Below are 25,472 nucleotides of genomic sequence, written 5' to 3' on the forward strand. Positions count from 1 at the left end.
TTGGGCATTTTTCCGCTCTTTAGGATGTACATTCTTCTCCTATTCTTCAATCGACTTGTATTAAAAAAAATTAAACAGGTGTCGTCATATATTACATTATTTAAATCTCAGATTCTGGTATTTACGAATTAAATTAATTGTATGATATTTTACATATTTAATATATTATCTCGAAACAGATTTTAGAATAAAGATTTATATTAATTAAAAAAATAAGTGTTATTTTTATAAGACGCGGTATCCTAATTACAAAGCTAATTATAAATTTTCTTGAGCTTTCTGACGGTGACGTTTCAATTGTTAGAAAGAAAACAATATTGTCTCTTAATTTCTTGATAATGCAGACTGATAATATAGCGAATAACGGTGCAATGTGTTTCCAGTTGGAGGCGCGCGCTAGGAATCGCCCATCGGTGAGGACCTTTATGCTCGCGCAGGGTAAAAACCGAGGCCAGGTCAAGGAAGAGTAATAGCTTCTTCACGCTGATAACTGGACCAGCTGGTTACCTGTTGCTGCTATTATTCGCAAAACCAAGAGATGGCAGGAGTTTTAATTCTCAATCCTCATCACGTCGGCCCTTTGTTCGGCGAACTCGTCATCGGGAGAGCGGGTTTCTTTTCGACGAATCCCCGAGGATCCGTCGACACGACCCCCGACTGATTAAGTAAGTCTCTTTGGAATGTGAGAACCGTGTACAATACCCGCGGACCAGTGTTTTCCGATCGATATGTCGACGCGGCGGAAAACGCTGAAACGTGTCGCTGACGAAACGTGTTATTCGTATATAATTGATGTAATTGAAAATTCACATGTGTCTACCTTTTAAAGTCTTAAACACAGCATGTCGCGCCATTTGAAATGAACGTTACGTAACTGATAGTAACGACGCAAATTTTTTCTACAAAATTTTTAATTTTTTTTTAATTTTTTGCTATACTTTTATTTGTAGATCAGTTTGTATAATATAAAACAAAGAGATAAGGATTTTTGCGTTCCGAATCAATCCGGCATTAATCTTTTTTAGCAGAATTTTTTTTTTAAATCAAGCGAAGCTTACTTCCAGTTTTTATAAATAATATAATAAAGACTGTAATGAAGGCAAACTGTCGCAGATTAAAGAGAATTGCGACAATGAGCTATATGACGATGCGCAAACACAAAATGAATTAAGAGCGCTGATCTGAACAATTCACAGTTTATTAGGAACGAAAACGCTAAGTTTCTGTTGACACTGTTGGCACATGGGCAAACATAATCACGTGAAAATTATTGACATACGAGACGATTTTCCTCGTAATCCTGCTCATTATGATCGCTTTTGCCATAATATTGCCTCCTACATCATACTATAATTATCTCGTGATTATGTTTGCCGAGTTGTCAGTTGTGTCAACGAAAACTCGACGTTTCCAATTGTTCTTAATCCAATTTATTTGCGAATCATCATATACGACATTGTATCTTGTAATTGTCTTTAATTCACGTATGTTCTAATTTATAGATTTGTCACTGGGTATATAAACAAATATAATTATAAGCGATAAATTACTACTTCGTTCGCTATATATTATCTCGTTGTTTTATCCTAGGGGGATGCAGTTGCAGCTGCAGCCTCGAATAAACGTTAAGGATTACGATTGTTTCCATCTAAATTATAGCCCGCGGCATACGGATAGAGCTAGAAAATTAAATTCATCATGCTTAATGTTAATCGATGTTATTGGTGCAATATATTTCAGATGCCATTAGCTGTATCGGCAATTCTAGTTGATTAATTTCTCTCGACGATCTTCCGTCCGTCTCTAGATGGTAACAATTCAGTTTTATTAATTACCGTTGACGTTGATCGGTATTCGCATAAACTCGTAATTTCCCTTGGAATCGTGTACAATCGCGCGGTCGATTTTATTTATTCCGATTAATTCGACCCATCTTTTTCATATACAACGTAATGATGAATTAAAAGTCAGATTACGTAGAAGCTCGCGAGTGAAATTATGAATCGCGTTCGGCTTGGAGCAATTAGTCGCGCTCGCTTATTAAAATGTTGAAAATAATTCTGTCGCGAACGTAACGAATAAATTGCTTCCTTGTTTTGCCTTGCACGGCAGTTACGCTTCTGGTACGATAATTACTGGTTTAATCGCGTTTTAAACGTCGTACAAATTACGCACAAACTAGACGCGCATCCTGTTTGTATATTGTACAATTGATTGATCTACAGTTTGAGTGATCTATCGGTATCAACCTGGATGTCAATTTGCCTTTCACTTGATCCTACTGGGTTTCTTGAAGTTCATAAAATATTCGCTTTTTTTTGTACAATTTTCCACTTTAATTGCATTTTTATTAGTTGATATTAACATCGCGACCATGACATTAAAAATTTCTTTTTAGCAAAGAAGGTTTCGAAAACTTGAAAGAGATGAAAGAAACGAATCAAGGCAGGCAGCAGTATCCCCCATACACCTGCGAAAACGCAAATTCCATCATAAAAATGAAGGAAAGCGAAGGATATCGTTACGATATAATTTTGCCACGTCGCTTGATTGAATAAACACGAATGTAATAAATCGCGTGTTTGCGATTTGCAATGTTTGCTATTCCGCAAAACCTGCTAACGTCAATGGATCGATATTTTCTGACTAATTTACGCGTAATCGGTATTGAAGTGCCGTTATATAAATTAACGCCTTTATCGTTATCAAGAGCTACCAGTGAGGTGACAAAGATATCGAGATATCGAGCGATTAACGCGACAGCGACACACAGAGATACATTCCCGATAATTTATCGTTGTTGTTATGTAAAAAAGAAAAATAATCGGAGACTTATAACACAGCTCTCCTTTGGGGAAAAGATCATTTTAACGACAGTGCGTGTGTGCGACATCGGTAAGTCCGTTCTTTGCTTTTTACCTCCCTTCCCTCCACCCCACACACATCCTGTCTCTGAAAGAATGTCACGACTATTATTCATTCTCACATATCGCGCGTAACTGTCACGGCTATCGTCGATAAGCAGTAGATCGCAATTAGATCTCACCGATACGCGACTTCTTTTTTTTCCATACGTAAGAAAGTGCGGCGGGAGGAGCGATTATCGATCCCTTGAAAATTCCGTGAACGAAAACAATCGAACAAGTGTGAGGAACAGAATTTTTCGTCGTCGCGATAATAACTATTCCACTCGTATGAACTCGTTCAATCATCCTGCGAACATTCTGATTCACGATCAGTCGCGAAAGAGATAACCGACAGTAAAGTGCGTCGTGTTCATCGAATTTGTGAGTTTTTTTTATTAAAACAAGTGCACACACACACACACTCATCACATTAAGTTTTTTTTGCATTGGTATGCCTTTATCTAATTACAATTAGCTTTGTGAATCAGATTAAGCTTTTTATCCGAAATAGAATAATTTTATCAAAACAAGTGCTGTATATGTAGAACTGCATTAATGCAATTGTTCTAATAGAAAAATCAAATATGTTTTCTCTAAATATAAACAAATATCTAAGAAAGAAAAAGAATTAATATCTTTTAATAGGATCTTTTTTTTGAAATAAAGATGAATCAAATGTTTCACGAAATTAATAGAAAATATCAGTGAAAAAATTGAGTTTGTGTCATAGAAATGTAGCGGCATGCAAAACACGCATAAGACACGCTTAAATATACATATTTTATAATTAATCCTGAAACGCGCGATGTAGATTCACTAATCGTGTACTAAGGATTGTTTTCGTCTTATTTTAGAGCTTGGTAAAAGGACAGCATCTGTACACAATAATCTATTTATTTTACAAGTTATTTATCTCCGTCCGAAGTTTCAACCGAAGCGGCAACTGCCGTTTTCCATCGAGATTTTCTACCAATAAGCGCGTAACGTAATTGCGTTAAAAACTAAAAGGACGCTCCTTTGCCAAGCGTGATTTACGAGAGTATTCTATCGTGAAATTAAATTTTCTTTATTATTTCTGTATTTTCTCAGTTTTATAAAGCAACATCGTTTCTACTCGTACGAAGCTGCTGTCGACTCGCAATCGGCACGCATGTGCGTAACGTGACATCGGTTGCGGGTCGATGTCGCAGGACGTAAATCTCGTCCTGGATTTTATTGATTTTTCCGTTGACGTAAGCGGACCGTATTAGTAATAGAATTATCTCCTTGGAATTACTTGGAATCCAGCATGGTTCAATTTATAGTGGATAAAAATATTACGACGCGTCCATCTCTTCGTGTTCCGTCGCGCGGAAAGCCGAGAAAAGGAAGAGAGAGAAAAGCGGAACGGCGCTTACCGGCACACAGCGTGTTTAATAATACGAGATTGATGTTAGAAATGCAGATACATTAATCAGTATAGCGGAATGTCGCGAAACGAAGACGCGAACCGAAAAGTCCCGCTTGGCATTGCATGTGATTCCGCTTCGTGGTTTAATCGATCGCGCCACTCATTTGCATTAGCGTTATTACAACGTGTTTGGTACAGCGCGTTATCGATTTTCTCTCGGCTTGTATTAGGGAGAACGCCAGGGGAACCATCTTCGAATTAGGGTGATACTCTGCGAAGGATAGATTTTGTCAGCACAGTTTGCTCGCGCTGTAACCGACATAAAATTTGTTGAAGCGATTCCCGTAACTAAACTTTAATGCCTGAAGGTTTAATATTTAAGCATGAAAAACTTTAAGCATGAAAAAAAGAAAATATCTCGGAACAAATTATTTCTTCAAATAAATGTCTTCATTTATTTTGATGTTAACGCAAACTGAAAGATGTAAATGGGCGCATTTATCGCGTAGTATTTGCAATAGAAATTCTCTGGAAATGCATTCAAATTAGCTTACAATTATGCAGGCGGGTGTAATATCAGAATTGTGCAATTTTTCACTCTTCTTTTCCTACAAAGCGGAAATGTAACTATTAATTTAACTTTATCGCTACGGCTGCAATTTTTGCGTTAATTTTCATATTTATTACAAAGCTGAATCTCGTTTCTCGATAAAAAGAAGATATCACGAATAAATATGTGAATACATTGAGAAAGATTAAATTACCTATCTATTATTCTAAGGTAAATTGGTAGAACTCTTCTTCCCTCACAAACATTTTGATGATCAAAATCACGAATTGGATTTACTCCAGCATTTTAATGAGAGATCCCGAGTAAAATTCGGAAATGAATTCCCGTCTGTCCCCTTGTTTCTCCATAATTCGACTCGCTCCTCTCGGTCAAGGGCATCCTTTTCGATGGGGTAGTTCCCTAGAAACCGTTCTCTGCGACGACGCCGCGCGACCTTGACCACGGCGGCGCCTCGTTTCAGGGTCTAGGTCTCGAGACGTCGGTCGTTTGCATCCCGCACCGTCCGCAGCGACGGCGATCGACCCGCGATCGAGATCGCGCTTCGCGAGGAGCGGCAAAAGAAATAAGTGGGAGAGAGACGTGGGAACAATCGGAGGAAGCCAAGCGAGAAAGAGAGATCGTGAAAATGACCCCCACTCGCGGCAATGAGGAGATAGAGGGGCGCTCTTATAAAGACTATGCCTACAGTCCTGTACCAGTGAGTTCCCCTTCGGCAGTGTATGGTACACCCCCGGTGGCCCCGGTCAGAGAATCCGTGGAGTTGAGCATATGCGACAGGATCGTCGGCCATCCCGAAGAGATGACGGAGAAGGGTTCCAAGCTACCTCAGTTCCTGGCTGCAGGGGCGGGTAAGTTCGCGTCTGTCAATGAAAGGCTAAATCCTCGAGAACAAAAATTTTAAAAATCAATCCATTGTCAAAATATTGTTTTCTTAGACTTATTTATCTACTTTTCATGTATTTCTTCAAAACAATTCAACTTTAACGATTAGAAAAAATTGGAAGAACTCTTCAAATTATAATAATAAGTGAAAGACCGTTACTTTTAAATTATTTTCTGAATATGATGTCCGTACTTGGTGGATTAATTTTTTTTTAAACGTGTATTTAATTGTTTATGCAACAGCATTACGCATTATCATAATTTTGCCGTTACTTTCTAGTTATTAATAACAGTTATAGCTATTACTTTGTTTCATTATGCGGTAATAGAAATTATGTTGAAATTTTTAAAATAGAATGTTATATAAAACAAAATTGCAGGTACAATCCATAAATAATACACTGCTTATTTAATTTTTATAATTAATTGGCTATAGTGCTTTTCGATTTTAAGTGCGGAAAATTTTCTATTTCATCAACGATGTACTGGTGTGGTGAATTTATGATTGAGATACGACGAATAATCACCCTTGCGTTACACACAACCCGATCGATCAACTCAACGCTTAGGACGTTCTTCGCGTCGGTTTTATTGTCATATTCCGGTCGTTCTGTATTTTCGAATCTCGTCAAGGAAGATTGTCAAAAGCTATTAATACAATACATTAACACAGTGTAACATTAGATTTGATTTGATCCTTTTATGCGCGCGGGATTGTTTTTTTAAATCCCCCCCTTCAAAAGAAGAATTGGATTGTATTATACATTCATCGGCGTAGTGCAGAGGGTTTAAAACGATCAAATTGAATAATGGGAGTAATAAATCATACGATTTGCTTTTTAATGGTGCACTTACTCTTTTGATATGAGTGACATTAATTGAAGAAAATGCAGAGGCATGGGGATACGCGGCGGTCCCGCCGGCTCCTCACCACGTGTGAAGCACGCTGCATTTTGCACATGCGTGAGACGATCATCGATGTCCACGGGAATTGAAATTATTCTCGTGTGCGCTCTGTCTCCGTTTTACTTTTATATTAATAAAATATTTCACAGTCGTCTGTTTGCCTCTTTTTCCATCGCAACAAATAATTTATTGACGCAAGTCAAAGACAACAAACAAATACGCGAGGGCAAAGCAGAATCATTACGTCTTAATTATTGTTTACGTTTATATATATTATAATTTACGTCGACACGCGATAAAGTCTAATAATATTACTTTATGAAAGTTTAGTAAACAATAATGTGATAACTCAACTATAATGTAACGAAAGTATTACCCCAGGTTAATACGTGATCAAATGCAAATATTATCGTCGTAATATAAGGATTTCTATTGTATTTTCATCAATTATTCAATTTTCCTTTTTCAAGTTACCAATAAACAGTAATCATAATAAACAATGAGAGAAAATAACGTGAGCATTTATCGCTAGAATAATAATTAGAAATAACTTTATCAAAGAGGACTATTTATCGTTTAGCAAAACTTTATTGTAAACTTTTCGTTGATACTTTTTGTTTTAAAATAATTTTCTTAAATTATTTCAGCAAAAAGTGAGGACTCAGCATAAAAGTATTTGGAAAATTTACGATGTTTTTAAAATGGTTTTGACGAGAACCGAAGATTTGGCGGAAAATAGCAGGGAAATAAACGTGGCGATTCAGTTCGCTACTAAATTCGCGCGATGCTATTACGCGGTGAGAAAGAAGAAGCCGAGAGATAATTATTAGTCTCGATGATTCTGATCGACCGAGCCAAGTTCGAGATTAGCTCGAACTTGAGATATTAGCATCGAAAACTCACTCGGGAAAGAACGAGGTACGATGCCGGGCTATACGTGCCACGATTCATGTCCGTCGGCGAGTCCTTCGCGTACTCGGATGACGGGAATATTAAACGATTCACATCCGGCGCTCGACCGAATTCAATCTTAACCGACAAAGATCGCAATCGGTTTAAACTACTTCCTCATTACCGGTGCAGGCGGCAGCCTGAGATTGAACGAGAGCCCGAAGTGAGAATTCCGAGTTGGAGGGGCCCGGCCGCGGAGTCCAATCGAATTCGTAATGAGAGCCAGCGGCCCTTCGATTGTTCGGTAATGATCACCGGTCGGATCGAGAGCAATTTGATCCTCAATGGAAATCAGCGCTCGATTCTCCCACGATGCGTGTTTCTTACCGAAACCATGCACCTGGTCAGCGAGAAGAAATAAAATCACAGGACGCTTCCTCGCTCCGTGTATTATTAAGATTTCCGTGTTCGGTTTTCTCTCCGCGTGGCTGAATCGCGGGCTCGGGGAGAATCGCGCGAGGCTGAATTATTTAAATTTCTGCGCGCAGCGCGCGACGACACGCGTTCGACATATAAAAATTCAGATCAGCTCTGATTAGCTCTGCAATGCCGATTCGCGCGAAATCGGAAATCACGCGAGGCGGCGAGAGCGGGAATCCTTGAACGGAGAGAAACGGGAGATCCCCGTATCTTAATCACCAATTATTTATGCGTGAACCGATGGATTTGATTTCTCTATTTGTTATTAACGTGAACCGGCCTGACAATCGAACAGTCCACATTCGTGGCATCGACTTGTCCTCGTGACGTCAAAGTTTCCATGACGAAAGGCCAGGATACCTCATGGCCATACGTGCATGTAATATATTTTACTAGAATAACGTACATATGATAGGCGACATTGCATTACAAGCTGTCCAGCGAATGAACATCTGATGCAATACATTTGTTAACTTGCTTGGCAAAAGTCACTTGAATATGCATTGGAATTTCTGCATCGACAATGTTAAAAATACATTTGTCAGCCTTCCACTCCCGAAGATTTTAAATTATTCCGTTGTAAGCAAAAGCTTTAATACAGAAGCTTATCCAGCACAAAAGATTAATCTCGATGCCGTAAGAGATTTATAATGCATCGTAATTCGGAGCATTATCTGCCAATTTTAAAAGCCTAATACTCCAATCTTGTTTATTAAGTCACAAAGTGGCATTCCTTTGATAAAATACTATCATGAGATTATTTGGAGTTGATTGAAGAAGTTAACTGGATTTAATTGGAAAACAAAATTTTATTATCTTGCCCATGCATATAGACGTCAAACGTAATTAATATCTTTTAATCTACATTGCTAAGTGGACTCAATGAACAGGTTCTCACTTAAATGTCGATTAAGGCGAAAAATGCGCTTGACATTCATAAAAGAAGAATCTCTGGATTTTTGTTTGTTTTCTCTACCTAGATGTTTAGAGAAGAGAATTTACCCTTTCGGAAACGTTGTTGGAAGTGATTCGTATTTTTCCATATATCCGGAATAAAATTCGTTGAGTTTATTGTGAGCCTTTTGCGACGAGTTGTTTACCTGATTATTTATCTTTATCGGTCTCCTCGATGATGAGATCTCGCGTAAAAATCCAGTTTTACTGTTTCACGGTATCGACAGCTACGCAATGGATATATCATTGTCGTGATATTTTTATACTCTCAATCGGGATTTTTCCGAATATATCGCGTTATCCGTGGTAACGCCCCTCTCTCTCTCTCTCTCTCTCTCTCTCTCTCTCTCTCTCTCGCGCGCGCCCGTCGTTAACTATCGATTACGTTATCCTATCTCGTTGCTCCCATTTTTAATTCGATGCAATTTTGCGCACGTGTGGGATACAGTTCGACGTTTCGTCGAGCGGACGTCAATGTTTGTCGGCTGACCGTGGCGCAACGTCAATGCGAACGATTTTGCAACGTAAATGACGATGACAATATTTACAATCGCGCGTGAAAATATATACGACGATGCGCAGACTTTTCTGGCTGTCAAGCGTAAATCACGCACTGATCTTCCGAAACGTAATCGTGTTTCGTCACGTGCCCCATTATCGTAATTCATTAGGCGATTCGTTCGGCGCGACATTATTGTTCGACGATCGGAAGAGAAGGCCAGTTCTCTTTGCATCAGAAGATTGTATTTCCTGTTAACTGTAATCTGGATTGCCTTATCGCGACGATAAAAGCGATTCTTATGATCGCACTTTTCTTGATTGCTGGCGTGATTGATAATTTTCTAATGTTATTCCACGACGGTCTTTTAAGATCATATAATGTCTTGTATACAATACATAATACACACACAAAAGAATACATACCATACATTATAAGAATCTTTCAAGTTGAGCTTTACGTTATACATTTTTAAAAGTGTCAATAAATTAAATTCTGACGGTGCAAATTGAATGTCTTAAGTTGTTTAAGGCTAATAAATTAATAAACAAATACTTTTGCAACACGACATTTCTTCATATTTCCTTCATATTTCGAGGTGTTATTTTTTTACACTTCCACTTTACAATTCGCGATTCGCGCGGTGTAGCGTTTCGCATACGTTTCGTTGCTTATCGATTTTTATCGCACGCCCAGGCCATTTTGTCGTCCATTTCGCGTATTTCTGTCCCGCGATAATCCAGTACGCGCCGCGCTGTGCGCGTGAACGCGGCGTAAATAAAGAGGCAGATATTGTCATGTATAATTCGCAACAAAAGAGCGCGCTGTGAATGCAGCTTCAACGAGCCGACAAATAAAATTAAGAAGATTAAGAAGGATTACCCGTCCAACGACGGGTCATCGTCGTGCTTTTCTAACTTCGACTATTTAATGCAGCATCGGCATCAACTTTGATATCTCGTTCGGGGGCAAAAGAGCATCGACCTTGCATTTTCAGCGGCACGCCTTCGATATTGGCATTTTTATTTTGGAAGTCTCGCCAGATAACGCCCCATCTCGTCTCAAAATATTCCACTTTTATTCAGTCATGAAAAGATTTTAACCCCTTAAGTACATAATTTTGCAAAACGACACCTTTTGATGATCCGTAAATACTCTCCTTCATGAAGTTCGAAATAAAAACACGCGGCTTTGCATATCTGTAAAGGGCCTTCTCTGGCCCTTCTTTCCCTTCTGGATGGAAAGGCCCAGGTGGGGAAAAATACTCAGAAAAATATTCGGAATGCTATACACGAAAAATTGCGCATTTGAAGGTGAAATCTCTTGAAGCGTGAAATTATCTCATAACAGAATTGCTTACTGTTTCAACAAAAAAATATGTCAGTATAGAATATTATTTAATATTGATAATATTTAAAATGTGCGAATATGTAATAGTACGAGTGTATTAATTCCACAGAATTTTTAATTGCTTAAAGAACTGTATTGGAAACCGTTACTTTTAACAAGTTTTGAAAGTGCAACTTTAATTATCTGATATTTAAATTTCTATTTCTGAAAGGATAAGGTTAATAGACTTATAAACTTCACTATAATTATATATAGACTTGTAACGTGATCTAAAGTTATAAAATAAATTATATCGGTCGGTTAAACGATAAGAGAAATGTCAAATCGTTCGGCAAGTACATGGTATGATCGATGAATGATATACAGTTACAAAAAAGTGATTATCAACGCGGAAATTTTTCACGATCAAAAATGAGGCATCAAGTGTCAAACAACTATTTCTTTCTTCACGTTATCTCGTGGCGCATTCGTGTTTTACATCGCGAAGCGATGATTCCGGGCGCGTATCTATCTGAATCTATATATTCGCGATAATATTTAACATGAATTTATTGCGTGGCGATAGATAATTATTATCATCTCGTGTCAGGCGCGATTAATGAAAAAATAATTTACTAAATTCAGCGCAAACTAGTAACTCGGCAATCGTGTGTTATCGCGCGCGCAAAGAGATTAAGAGGAAATGGCCCCACCGCGGAGATGATAGTCCCACGCAAAGACGACGATCCACGAATGCGAACGTTCCATTTGCCTCGTATTAAACTTGCGTATCAAAAAGGGTCATCAACCTTGAGTGCGCAGACAAATTGATTGTACACTTTTGGGACAGCATTATTGCGTCTTATAGAACATCTAAGAGACATCTTAATCTTAAGGACAAATTCAGAAAGACAACTTCATAAGATAACTTCTCTAAGATGTCCTGATTTATGACATCTTTGTTACTGTTTTAAGACGTCTTCTAGATATGCGGTGCTGTCTAGATTGTTTTAGATTATATTAGGAAGTTCTATGTTACATCGTTTGAGGAAAGTCACAATTTTAATTCTCGTTGAAGATGATTTACGTCAGATCATATTTTTGTTTGCGAGCGAATTTGACATTGATATAGCTGTAGCTTGACAATTTACGTCAGATCATATTTTTGCTTGCGAATTAACAATTTGGCATTGGTAAGACCGTAGCTTGATTAATTTATTATTACAAACACAAATCTTGCGGAAATACGATACTTGTTTCTCTTTCTGCAATTCTTTTTCTGTAATTTCGTATATTGTTAGCGATCGTCTGGATATACCACAAGAAATTTAAACGCTTGACCAATCGTGTTCACAAATATTTAAATATTGCGTTTGTAATTGTAATATTTCAGAACAATTTCCAATGGTGGGCAAAAGCAACGCTAGTGAAATTCGACGAAATATAGCTTGCTGTTTTCCGCGTGACTGATTCATTGATATTTGTTAAAGCTACCCAGGATATCTTTTTCCTTTAATATTACGTCATGACAATACTAGCGAAATTGTATCTTTTGGATGTCACGTGCGCGTGCGGGGCTCTTACGACACATTACCGCCCAGTTCGATATCGCGACGCGCGCGCGATCGACGATGCAATTGCATGGCGCATCGAGGAATTACGTAAATGCGATAACTCCGCGACGCGGAACATCATTATAATAATCGCTTTGTCGATTTTTCTATTGATCGCGCGTAGGCTATTTGTAACGAAGTGACAAATCAGCGCATAATTCAATCTATGTTTGTGCACCGAGACACCGCGTCATCTCTCCCCGCATTCGTGATACAGAACATAAATTAAGTATTCATTAACATAAGAATATCGTCGGATAATAACGCACTAATTATAAACACAAAGTTTTCTTCAGAATATATAAATACACTGAAAATATAAATATGCACTGTCCCTCATTTATGATACAAAACGCAAATGAAATGCTCTGCTTGATTTAAAAAATGTAGGATATTATTAGGTAGCAGTGTTCTAATTGTAAGTACGAAATATTCTTGCAATATGAATGTTCCTTATCTCATCCAATTTATAATAAAAAAAAATTTAATATTCAAATTTATGGACGTGCGATGGATTAATAAAAATTCTTTTACTTAAGTCTTGTGAGTTACTTAAATCTCAAAGTACATCAAATTTACCTGCGACAGTCTGCTGCTGGATATCCTCTGCTGCATTGCAGTTTAAACCTCTGCTTCGTAAGCTTCGAACGCGCACCGTTCGCTGTTCGGTAAAACCGGAAGCACCGCGGGCCTTGAATCTCACCGCATTACCTGAAATACACGATTATGTAAAACCACTTTATCGCCGGAAAAACCTTCAAAGCGCGCTTTGACTCGCATTTCGTCGGCGGAGCATTGCCGCGGTAAATTATCTCGATCACTAGCATGATTGAATTGCTAATCTCGAGACGGAAAATCAATTTCTTTCGGGGAAAGGAGTGATAAAAAATTCAATTTGAGATTTTGTTTAGAGACAGATAGATATCTTTCTTAAGGGTTTCCTTTCTGACGAAATAAAATTCCAGCTTTTATAATTAAATGTTTAAATTACTGTGAATTTAGAATTCGTAAAAAATATACAGATCTTGTGTCGCGCGCAACAGAATAATGTATCACAAGAGCAAATTTTTGCAAACGACTGTCTAAATAAAAAAACATAAAATTTCGATACTTTTAGCAGCATGTTACAACTTTATTCTTATATATATAATTATATAATAAGAGAAATAATTTATTTCCTTTATTATAGAATCTGATTTGATAGTTTGACATTCACATAAATGATAGAAACAAAAAGATAGAAAAAAATGTTAAATTAACAGTGTCTTAGAAAGTATTAACAGTGCAAACATATTAAAAATATAACAAACGTGACAATGATTGACAGGCGCGACAGGCGAGACAGACGCGAATGAACGCGTATAACTATGATTTATCTTCCCGTGTTTATCTACGGCTTAATATAAATTCGCATTTGTAGACTGATGGACATATTATCAAGCCCCAGTAAAGCGATAAAATAGCGATCAAGAGATGTTGCCTTTTGATATGAAAGTTGTAGATTAACAACGCGTTCAATTATACGTCATTCAATTCAGAGGGATTAACAAGAGATTAACAGTATGTTGATTAAGCGCGCGAAGAAGTTATGCGAATATTCCTGCAATTATTTATCGTAATATTTTTCATTTATACATCCTGGAATTTTGTACAATCACAGGTAGTCTGTCTGTCCTCGCGACTGGTGCCGCTATAGGGTGGACGAGTCCAATACTCCCTAAATTGGAAGAGGATGGCGGACCTTTGGGGTCGTTGATCAGCAAAGAGCAGAGTTCCTGGATAGGATCTCTGGTGGCCCTCGGTGCTATCTTCGGCAGCTTCGTGGCTGGATCCATTGGAGAAAGGTGTGCTTGTATAAATTAGTCGTCCGATTGAACGCATGAATAATTTGCAATATAGCGATTTAACTATGCATCCTATTTCCTGAGCCTACAAGTTTGAAACTAAAGAAAGGAACCAATCTTTATAAAGCACATCAGATTCAAATACTTGACGAAGGCAACTGAACTGAAGACGACAAAAAACTGATTTTCTCTGTTTTTATAGATGGGGCCGTAAACGAGCATTGCTATCTTCTCTGGTACCGTTTATAATTGGGTGGATACTTATCGCCAGTGCAGTCCACGTCGCCATGCTTTATATTGCTCGATTTATATTTGGACTGGCTGTGTCTATCACGTTCACAAACCTTCCTATGTATTGTGGTGAAATCGCTGAGGTAAACTTATTTTGCATACAAGTTTTACATGTACAAGCATTTATACGCAAACCATTTATACGCAGAGTTTTCAAGGACTATCGTGCTTTCTACTGTTTCTCGTTTAAAATATGACGATAAATTTGGTACTAAGAAGTTATATATTGTTATATCTTTTCAGACTTCTATCAGGGGATCGTTGGGCTCTTTTCTTCAGCTCTTTATCACGATCGGTTTCCTATATGCCTACGCTATTGGACCGTTCGTGAGCTACGTGGTCTTCTGGATTCTCTGTGCCCTCCTGCCGGTGATCTTCTTCGTCTGTTTCATGATAATGCCAGAGTCTCCGTATTTCCTTCTCAACCAGGGCCGCAGAGATGAGGCGATCGCATCACTAGCGAAGCTCCGCAGCAAATCCGAAGCGGCTGTCCAGAAGGAGGCCGACGAGATACAGGTAAGTCAGCAAAGCATAATTTTCTCTTATAAAATCCTCTGCTCTAAAATAATCTCAAGATTCTTAAGAGTTAAGTATCAATTCGATTCTTAGTTGACTTTTTATCAACACTTCGTACGAAAATTCAAATTGTAGGGATATTCAATTTTATGAAAAAATCTGTACGCGCGCGCGAAAAATATGCAGTTTGTATAATTTATTCGAATAAAAATTGCTAATTCCATTCGGAGTCCTTTAAGGCTTCGTCGATTTCTCGAGTAACAAGATATAGTCGCTAATGTTATCTGAACTGTCACGAGCACGTACTCGATCTCATTGCTAAGCGCATGTCCGAGTATATATTGTCTGTCAGATCACGTTAGACAAACGAGGTCGCGGCTAAGGCCGTTCCTTGATCCTAAATGACAATCTCGCACAGTCGTGAGGGACAGTTATGACTGACTTGCAGACAACATCTACAATGCAGAGTCTTGCAGAACTGCCGGGTGATCTTTCAGTCGTACGTGGCCATGTGTTAAACGAAGAAAACTAGCTATTACTTCAGCGTTGAAACAGTCGCAAAATATAATATAATTGCAGAAGTAATTAACATTGAAAACAATGTTGAGAAATTGTAAGTGGACAGCAAATTTGCTTCAGTGTTAACTGTAACTTTATTTCTTAATAACAATTTGGTCGTTATATTATTCTATTTATTTCAGAATATTCTAGCCAACTGTTACGCTCCAATTTTCATATTTATTGCTTAATAAATTCGTCTCGCTTTCGATTTTCCAGGTGATACTTGACGAGGCTTTCAAAAATCAAGCCAGCATCTCGGATCTATTCAAAGTGAAGGTGAACTTCAAGGCGCTGATCTACACATGTCTCATGGTTTCCTTCCAGCAATTTACCGGTATCAACGTCGTACTGTTCTATATGCAAGACATCTTTATCGCTGCCGGAGGTCTTGTCCCATCGGAGATAGCGGCAATTATCATCGGAGTCGTACAGGTGTTTGCGTCAATGGTCACCCCCGTGGTTGTCGACAAATTAGGTAGAAGGATGCTCCTCGTTTTCTCCGGCATAGGAGAGACAGTCAGTTTGGTGAGTAATTGCCTCTATTTTTAGATTCAAACCCAAGTTAGTCAACTTGTCATTTTTATCAGCTTCCTCAATTAAATTGCATTAAATAGACGTTTGTTTTTTGTAAGCATCGTAATCGTGTCGTTCAATGAGATAAATTAGAGAAAAATAAAATTTTGTAATGTATTAATCTGGTACTGATATCCTATAAATATTTTTTGTTGACGATAATTTGTAGATGACTGGCGCGATTTATCGCGTGCCGATTAATTTTCATACTCGTGGATTATATGCAGATCATTAAACGCATTCCTCAGTCGCGCGTTTACGATCGCCATGCATAATTACATTTGCTGCATTTAATGACTCTTTCTTTTATCACTCATCTCACCTTCGAGGAAATCATTCTCGGGGAAAATGACTTAATTACCTGACAAAGAGGATTGAGTCGCGACTTGAGATCGCCACTCGCACGATCTTTTCTGTGGATCAGATAAATATAGATGCGCGATACGGTAAAGTCCCTGTGCTCGGTGAAATCGGTGCGGGAAATATAACAGCGAATCACGCAAATGTACAATGCGAGACGAGGAAGGTCGAGCATTATACATACGAATTATCATTACGCATTCAAATGGAATGCGATGTATCGGATGTAATTCAGTGTACGAAGCTCGAGAACTTCCACGTGACCGTGTGTGCACGATTACATAATTTACAGACAGAAGGCAGACGCGCGTACGATAACATACGGCAGAAAGAGTTGAGAAAATTATAATTCTTCCTTTTAGGATCTTTTGAAACCTGAGTTGCTTTTTTCCATTAGGTATTTTGGAACATATTTCGGTACTTTTTAGGAATTTAATGATATTAAAAATTGTGAGAAACTTCAGAAATTTTTTATAACAATGCGTCATCATAGATTAGAATTCTTCTAGCATCGAACATGTTCAATAGCACTGAATTTTTTTGTTAAATTTTGCTGTTAGACTTTTATTGCGAGCTTGTCGTGTGACTGGACATTTATTTTGCAGTTTGCCCTGGGCTTGTATTTTTACCTGAAGGAAGTACAGCACGCGGACGACGTGGTTGAGCAGATATCCTGGTTGCCGATAGTCGCGCTCATCATCTTCATTATGACGTACTGCGTAGGCTGGGGTCCGCTTCCGTGGGCAGTGATGGGTGAAATGTTTGCCTCGAATGTCAAGGCTAAAGCTTCCAGTATAACGGTTTTCGTCTGCTGGTTCTTGGCTTTCATCATCACCAAGTTCTCCAGCAACCTCGAGGATGCATTCCATGGCAAGTACGCGGGCTTCTGGATCTTCGGAGGATTCTGCATTCTTAGTATACTTTTCACGGTACTGCTGTTGCCTGAAACGAAAGGCAAGACTCTTCAGCAAATCCAGGACGAACTCAATGGAGTGACTTCGACTATAACCGTCGAGAATGGGACGAAAAAGTGAGGAGGGAACATTCGCCTTCGATTATCCTGATGCATGGTGTACGCGGAACACCTGACGAATTCGCGAGACACTTTAAAGAGATTTGATATTTATAAAAGATACGTGGAGTACAGTTTTATATTTTTATGACATATCTAGAGATTTGACATCATTTACAGCGGAGAAGAATCAAGCAGAATATCAGAATGCGAATAATATATGTGCCTATATTCCACTGCCAAATTTATAGATATTGTTGATACAATATGGGCAAAAAAGGTATATCTTTGAGTTTGGACTACCATTCAGTCTCCTGTTATTAATATTGCTTAAATTACAAAGAAGAATGGAAAACGGATCAATGAACGAACGATGGTTCGATGATTTAAATGAAGTGAATAATAAGTGGAAATTTAGAAAGAGTAAAACGGGGATAGATTCTATTTTTGCTCATACATTATGTTTACGCAGAGACAGTTTTATTGTATTCTACATGGAACCAAAAATACTTCATCGTCTTCCAAACACCTTTGCATAACATGGCACACAGCAATTGTATGTGTATATAATGCAGGTCATATCATACATATTTGTAAACAAATACGCTCGCGTTAATGATACCAATTGTCACGTATCGTTGTCCATAAGCTTTGTCTTCCGAGCGTAAAGGAATTTGCGATGTGCTAGTAAACGTTCCTACGTTTTCATGCAAGTTCCTGATTCTGGTCCGTGATTAGGAAAACGCGGTGGAGCCAACAATACGACTCTTCTACGCGTATTTTATCGAGATTTTTCTAGTATTTCGCATGCTGGACGTGGCGTAAAACATGAAAAACGAAAAAGATTAATTACGCGGCGTATTTCTCGTTCACGGATGAGAGACTAGTCATTTTATAATACGTCTGGATAGAAAGAAAACGTAATTATTAACGACGCCGAAGATATCGAAATCTAAAAGAAAATTTCATGTCGAGTAGCGTAGAAATTTGATATCGTTAAAACTGCCAATAAATATATACGGCGCAAAAAGATAGAAACATGAAATAACTTTTTTTTATGAAATATTGACAACAACAAGGCGGTTATCGTTATGTCTAATCATCTAGAAAACACAATTTTTACATAAATTTACATACAACATAAATTATTATAATTACGCGAACAAAATAATTTAAGACATAATACCCAAACATTGTATTATTAGTTGATTCACAATAATTATCTAAGTTATTATGAGTAATATTGTAATATTATTTTAATAAGTGGTATTATTTATAAGCGCGCGATGCATTTTTTCGTCCTAACAACTTAAGAAGAGATATGACAAATTTTTAATTTAATATTGTCTCAGTATACTGAAGCATTTTAATATTAAAAAAAAATTATTCTATTTATTCTGATATATTGCTTTCAAAATCTAATTTGCCAGATAAAATTATAATAATGGAAATTATAATTATATTAAAAAGATTGATAAATTCTATTGACAAATAAGCGCTGGCTGCACATATTAATCAACGAATAAGATTTTTATAAACAATTTTTAATGTATATAATATTGACGTTTTGAAATAACTTTTATAAAGTATATATAAAGAAAACACTACCATATTAATAAATAATGAATGACAATGTCTATAAGGTTCCTTTTGCCTTTCGCAAGACGTTCGGATTTGCACGAATGGCAAATTAATTTAAAAAAATGACAGACCTTATTCAAGACAGTGCTCTACTCTTTATCTGCTACATATCAACTGTTTATGGCCATATCGTATATATTTTAATACACAATGATATATTTTTGTATATAAATTACTAGAGTAATAAATAAATAAAATATACATTTCGAAATAATGCGTATACTTGTTGCTTACCATTGCTTTCCTTATTTTTATGTGGCTGCTATTTTAGCATTATTGTTGCCTCACGTATTATTGTAAGCTATTTGCGAGACAGCTCATGAGCCGCGAATCGCACCGGAAAAGGTCGTAGCCACGGTAACGGAAACGGCGAGGACGAGAGTATTGTCGAGCAGACCTCTCGTATGAGTCAGAGACAAAAGGACGGGAAAAGAAGAGATGGAACGGGTGCAATGACCGCCAACGACAAAGTATTATTAATCTCACAGTGCATTTGTCAACGTGGTGTACAAAGCGTAGGAAACCGGTAACGCGTACGCGGAACGCAACAACCACGGGTAACGCGTGAAAAACGCGGGAACTCGGACGATCGATTAGTACGTCCGGTCTTTGAGACTTCTCTCAAAGAAGGGAATCTGGACCAAATCTGACGAATCTGACGAACAATGACCGCCGGCCGACGACAGCGCTCTGCGCTTCTTGCCGACCCTCGCGCCGCTCTCAACCAATCAGGTTGAAACCTTAGGTAGAAAAACAAAATGGCGAAAACGTTGACTGCTGCGTATCTTACATTATAAAGCTGAATCTCGTTTCCTGATAAAAAGAAGATATTACGAATAAATATGTGAATACATCGGGAATGGTTAAGTTACTATATTACATATTATTTTAAATAGATAGAATTTCTCTTTCTTCACAAACATTCAATCTAGCACTTTAATGAGATCCTAAAAGTAAAATTCGCAAATAAATTCCCGTCTATCCCTTTGTTTTTCTATAACTCGATCTGTTCCTCTCGGTCTCGGGGAGTTTCCTAAGCCCTAGACACCGTTAACCGTTATGCGGCGACACCGCACGACCTTGACCATGGCGCCTCATTTCAGGGTCTAGGTCGCGAGACGTCGGTCGTTGCATCCCGCATCGCCCGCGCCGCAGCGACGGCGATCGAGATCGCGTTTTGCGAGGAGCGGCAAAAGAAATGAGTGGGAGAGAGACGTGGAGATCGAGAATATGACCTCCCCCACTCGAGGCAATGAGCAGATAGGGCACTCTTATAAATACTATGCCTACAACCCTGTACCTATAGTTGAGTTCCTCTTCGGTGCATTATACACTCCAGTCGGGAAGTTTAACATATGTGGCAGGACCATCGTCAGTTCATCACTATCTCGAAGAGATGACGGAGAAAGGTTCCAAGCTCCCTCAATTCCTGGCTGGTGTAGCGGGTAAGTCCGCGTATGTCCGTAAAGGGCAGCATCCTTGAGGAAAAGAAATCAAATTAATTCATTGTCAAAACGCTGTTTTTAATTATATGTATTTTTTGAAAATAATTCAACTTCAACCCGAGAATTATTAATTGTTTTATTAATTCTTACTTGCTTAAGAACCATATTGGAAGTCTTTATTTGTGCTGGAAGTTTTGAAAGCGCAACTTTAATTATCTGATATTTAAATTTCTATTTCTAAAAAAATAGGTTATTAGACTTTTAAATTCCAATATAATCATATTGACGTGATAAAAAATTATAAGATATGTAAATCTTATCCTGATTGGTTAAACGATAAGAGAAATGTTAAATCATTCAGTGCGTGGTATAATCGATAGATGATACAGTTACGTTAGTTACCGAAAAATAATCATCAAAATTTTTCATCGAAAATAAAGCATCGTGCCAAATATTCTTTCTCTATTCACGTTATCTCGTGGCACATTCGTATTTCATATTGCGAAGCGATGATTTCGGGCGCGTATCTGTATGAATCTATATAAATTCGTAATAATACTTGGCACGGATTTATCGCGTAAGCGATTGGGAGCTTTCCAGCAAGCGACACAAGTTGACACAAACATCGTTCTATCTTTCTTTTTTGAGACATATCTCTCTTAAGAGTTTCCTTTTTGACAAAACAAAAATCCAGCTTTAATATATAATTAAACAATAATAGTACGTTAATTAAGCGCGAGAAGAAATTATGTAAATACTCCAGCAATTATTTATGTTGGTATTTTCTATTTGTACATCCTAGAATTTTGTACAATCACAGCTAGTTTATCTGTCGTCGCGGCTGGTGCGGCTGGAGCGTGGACGAGTCCGGTCCTACCCAAATTATTAAAGGATGGTGGACCTTTGGGGTCACCGATCAGCAGCGACCAGAGTTCTTGGATAGGATCTATGGCGTCCATCGGTGCTATCTTTGGCACCTGCGTGGCAGGATATCTCGCAGACAGGTATGTTTATATAAATTAACAATTTAATTACACGCATGAATAATTTCGCAAAATAGCGATTTAACTATGCGTCCTATTTTGCAGGCGATAAAAAGTTGACTTTTTCTACAGATGGGGCCGTAAACGAACATTGCTATCTTCTCTGGTGCCATTTATAATTGGATGGACACTTGTCGCCACTGCACATCACGTCGTACAGCTTTATGTCGCTCGATTTATATTTGGATTGACTATAGCTATCACGTTTACAATTCTTCCTATGTATTGTTGCGAAATTGCTGAGGTAAATTTATTTTGCATATGTACAAGCGATACAACCATTTACACTCAGAATTTTCAAGCACTGTCATGTTTTCTTCTGTTTTCCGTTTAAAAAATGATGATTAAATATAAATACAAAAAACGGCCAATTTCGAGCACTTCGAAATTATTTAATACATTTTTAACATCTTGAAGTGCTCGAAATTGGCCGTTTTTTGTATTTATATTGCTGTTGTTTTATCGAGCGAAATCTCATCGTTATGATGATTAAAATTGGTATAACGTATATATAATGTGTATAAATTTTTGTACTGTTCAATCCCTCTGGCTCTTTTGTTTGTTAAATAATATTAAAATAATTAAATTGCTTGTTATATAATAACGAACTATTGTTATATCTTTTCAGACTTCTATCAGGGGAGCGTTGGGTTCTTTTCTTGCACTTTTTAACGCGACCGGCATCCTATACTCTTATACTATAGGACCGTTCGTCAGTTACGTGGTCTTGTGGATTCTCTGTGCCATCCTGCCGGTGATCTTTTTCGTCTGCTTCATGATGATGCCGGAGTCTCCGTATTTCCTTCTCAGCCAGGGCCGCAGAGAAGAGGCAATCGCATCACTAGCGAGACTTCGAAGCAAATCCGAAGCGGCTGTCCAGAAGGAGGCCGACGAAATACAGGTAAGTCAGTAAAGCTGGTAATGTCTTATAGAATCCTCTGTTCTAAAAGAATCTCAAGATTCTTAAGTGTAAAGAATCAAATCGATTTTCTGTTGATCTCCTGTATTAATTTTCCCTTGAGAAATTCAAATTTTCGGGATATATTCGATTTTATGAAAAACTCGGTATGAAAAATATGCGATCGGTATAAGTTATTGTAATAAAAATTGCTAATTGCGGCCGTTTATGGATTCGTTGATTTCTCGAGTGACAAAGTAATCTACGCTAATGCTATCCACATACACTGTTACGAACATGTACTCGATCGTAGCTAAACGCATGTTCGAGTGTATATTGTCCGTCAACAGCGTGTTGCAGAACTGCAGAGTGCTCTTTCAGTCGTACGCGATTATATAATAAACGAGGAAATGTAGCTATTGTTGCAGCGTTGAAACAATCGCAAGATATAATATAATTGCAGAAATAATTAACATTGAAAACCATTTTGAGGAATTAAAAGCTACGATTGACAAATTTTAGTTAATTTAAACTTTATCTCCTAGCGATAATTTGAGCTTTATATTATTCCATTTATTTTAGAATATTCTAGGTAAACTATTACGCTTCCCATTTTCATATTTATTACTTAATAAATTTGTCTCGCTTCCGATTTTTCAGGTTACACTTGACGAGGCTTTCAAAAATCAAGCCAGGATCTCGGATCTGTTTCGCGTAAAGGTGAACTTAAAGGCGCTGATCTACACATGCGCTATGATTTCCTTGCAGCAGCTTATCGGCATCAGTGTTGTGCTGGTGTATATACATAATATCTTTATCGCTGCCGGAGGTCTTGTCTCATCGGAGATAGCGCCGATTGTCATCGGAGTCGTGCATCTATTAGGGACAATGGTGACACCCTTTGTTGTCGACAGATCAGGTAGAAAGAGTCTTCTTATTTTTTCTGGAATTGGAGTGATAATCAGTTCGGTGAGTAATTGTCCCTATTTTTGGATTTAACTTTAAATTATATAATTAGCGATGAATTAGAATAATTACACTCATGAAAATAAGAAAAAATTAATTCGATTTTAATGTGGGATGTAATTTAACTTAATTATGAGAAGCTCGTCATATCTTATTTTGTTATTGATACTGAGTACATACTGCCTCACTGACAAAGATAATTAGTAGCAGAAATCAATTATAATAACATTAAACCTTTGCGTTGAATATATGAAGAAGAACATCAGGAATATATGAACTAGTACTTAATATATCGTGCATTAAAACGTTTAGAAAGTTCTCGTATACTACTCTCTTGATAAACAGCAGATAATTCTGAAAATTCTGAAATTTGCATGAAAAGTGTGTTCAAAATTAGTATATTCATGAAGCGATTAACGTAATGCGGTTTCTCGTAAAGTTTACTCCCTATTTTATGAAACGAGTTGTAATTTCGCCTTGCGAGAGAATGATGAACTTGAGCAGTTTGTTAGAGTGGACATGCGTTGTAGTTTTTAAAGAAACTTTGAAAAATTTATATTAATATCATTAAAAATTATAAAGATAAATTTTATTTCAAGATAACCGATTATCTTTAAAATCGCGTTTAATTAATAAGCACGAAATGCTATTGAATTTAAGATCAGATATCACTTAATATTATTAAGAAAAATTTTAACTTTTATCAGATTCTTTATTTGAATTTGATTAAACAGAAGCTGTTTACTTTTTGCGAGTATCGTCGTGTAATTCTTTTTGTAGTGTGCTCTGGGTTTGTATTTCTATCTGAAGGAGGTACAGCACGCGGATGACGTGATAGAGCAGATATCCTGGTTGCCGATGGTCGCGCTTATCGTCTACATTGCCACGTACAGCGTAGGCTGGGGTCCGATTCCGTGGGCATTGATGGGTGAGATGTTCGCTTCGAACATCAAGGCTAAAGGTTCTAGTATAACTGTTTTCTTTAGCGAAGGCTTGAGCTTCGTCATGATCAAGTTCTCCGTCAATCTTGAAGAAGCTTTCAATGGCAAGTACGTGATCTTCTGGATATTCGGAGGTTTCTGCATCATTGGTATCTTTTTCACGGTAATGCTGTTGCCCGAAACAAAAGGCAAGACTCTTAAGCAAATCCAAGATGAACTCAATGGAGTGACTTCGACTATGAACGTCGAAAAGAGGACGAAGAAGTGAAGTGGAAACGCTCGCTTTCGATAATCCTGACGAATGGTGTATGTTGAACACCTGATGAATTTTCGAGACACTTTGAAGAGATTAGATATTTGTAAAAAATACGTAGGGTAAAGTTATAACATATCTAGGGATTTTTATGAACAATTTTTAATGTACATAATTATATTGACGTTTTGAAATAATCTCTTATAAAATATATATATAAAAAAACACTCTACTATATTAATAAATGATGAATGTCTATAAGGTTCCTTTTGCCTTTCGCAAAACGTTCGGATTTGTACGAATGGCAAATTAATTTTAAAAAAATGACAGACTTTATTCAAGACAGTGCTCTACTCTTTATCTGCTACATATCAACTGTCTATGGCCATATTGCATATATTTTAATACATAATGGTATATTTTTGTATATAATTATTAGAGTCATAACTAAATAAAATACATATTTCGAAATAATGCGTATACTTGTTGCTTACCATGCATTGCTTTCCTTATTTTAATGTGGCTGCTATTTTAGCATTATTGTTGCCTCACTTATTATAAAGTTGAATCTCATTTCTTGGTAAAAAGAAGATATTACAAATAAATATGTGAATGCATTGGGAAAGATTATAAGTTATTATATTACATATTATTTTAAATAGGTAGAATTTCTCTTTCTTCACAAACATTCAATCTAGCACTTCAAT

At 37.4% G+C, this 25,472-nt stretch overlaps 1 protein-coding gene and 1 pseudogene across 2 annotated transcripts; both read left to right on the forward strand.

Moving 5' to 3' along the window:
* Window positions 1-433: 433 nt before the first annotated feature.
* LOC139778060 (facilitated trehalose transporter Tret1-2 homolog) lies at window positions 434-19,433 on the forward strand. Of its 2 annotated transcripts, none has more exons than XM_071715820.1 (7): window positions 434-665; window positions 5,328-5,715; window positions 14,082-14,265; window positions 14,468-14,639; window positions 14,800-15,072; window positions 15,850-16,158; window positions 17,172-19,433. In XM_071715820.1, exons 2-7 carry the CDS (start codon window positions 5,493-5,495, stop codon window positions 17,598-17,600), a joined length of 1,590 nt encoding a protein of 529 aa, XP_071571921.1. In that variant the 5' UTR covers window positions 434-665; window positions 5,328-5,492; the 3' UTR covers window positions 17,601-19,433. The 2 variants fall into 2 exon arrangements, with proteins under 2 accessions (XP_071571921.1, XP_071571928.1); XM_071715827.1 differs by lacking the exon at window positions 434-665 and adding an exon at window positions 3,153-3,287.
* A 522-nt stretch (window positions 19,434-19,955) lies between these two features.
* Window positions 19,956-25,458, forward strand: LOC139778073 (facilitated trehalose transporter Tret1-2 homolog; annotated as a pseudogene).
* Window positions 25,459-25,472: the final 14 nt, after the last annotated feature.

This window comes from Temnothorax nylanderi, unplaced genomic scaffold, assembly GCF_030848795.1.
Source record: "Temnothorax nylanderi isolate EJ_2023f unplaced genomic scaffold, tnyl_v1.0 TNYL_tig0006_pilon, whole genome shotgun sequence".
NCBI lineage: Eukaryota > Metazoa > Arthropoda > Insecta > Hymenoptera > Formicidae > Temnothorax > Temnothorax nylanderi.

Coding starts and splice junctions, on each gene's coding strand:
- LOC139778060 (XM_071715820.1), top strand. CDS start 5,493: ATGACCCCCACTCGCGGCAATGAGGAGATAGAGGGGCGCTCTTATAAA. Junction 14,266..14,467: donor GCTGGATCCATTGGAGAAAG/GTGTGCTTGTAT, acceptor CTGTTTTTATAG/ATGGGGCCGTAAACGAGCAT. Junction 15,073..15,849: donor AGGAGGCCGACGAGATACAG/GTAAGTCAGCAA, acceptor TCGATTTTCCAG/GTGATACTTGACGAGGCTTT.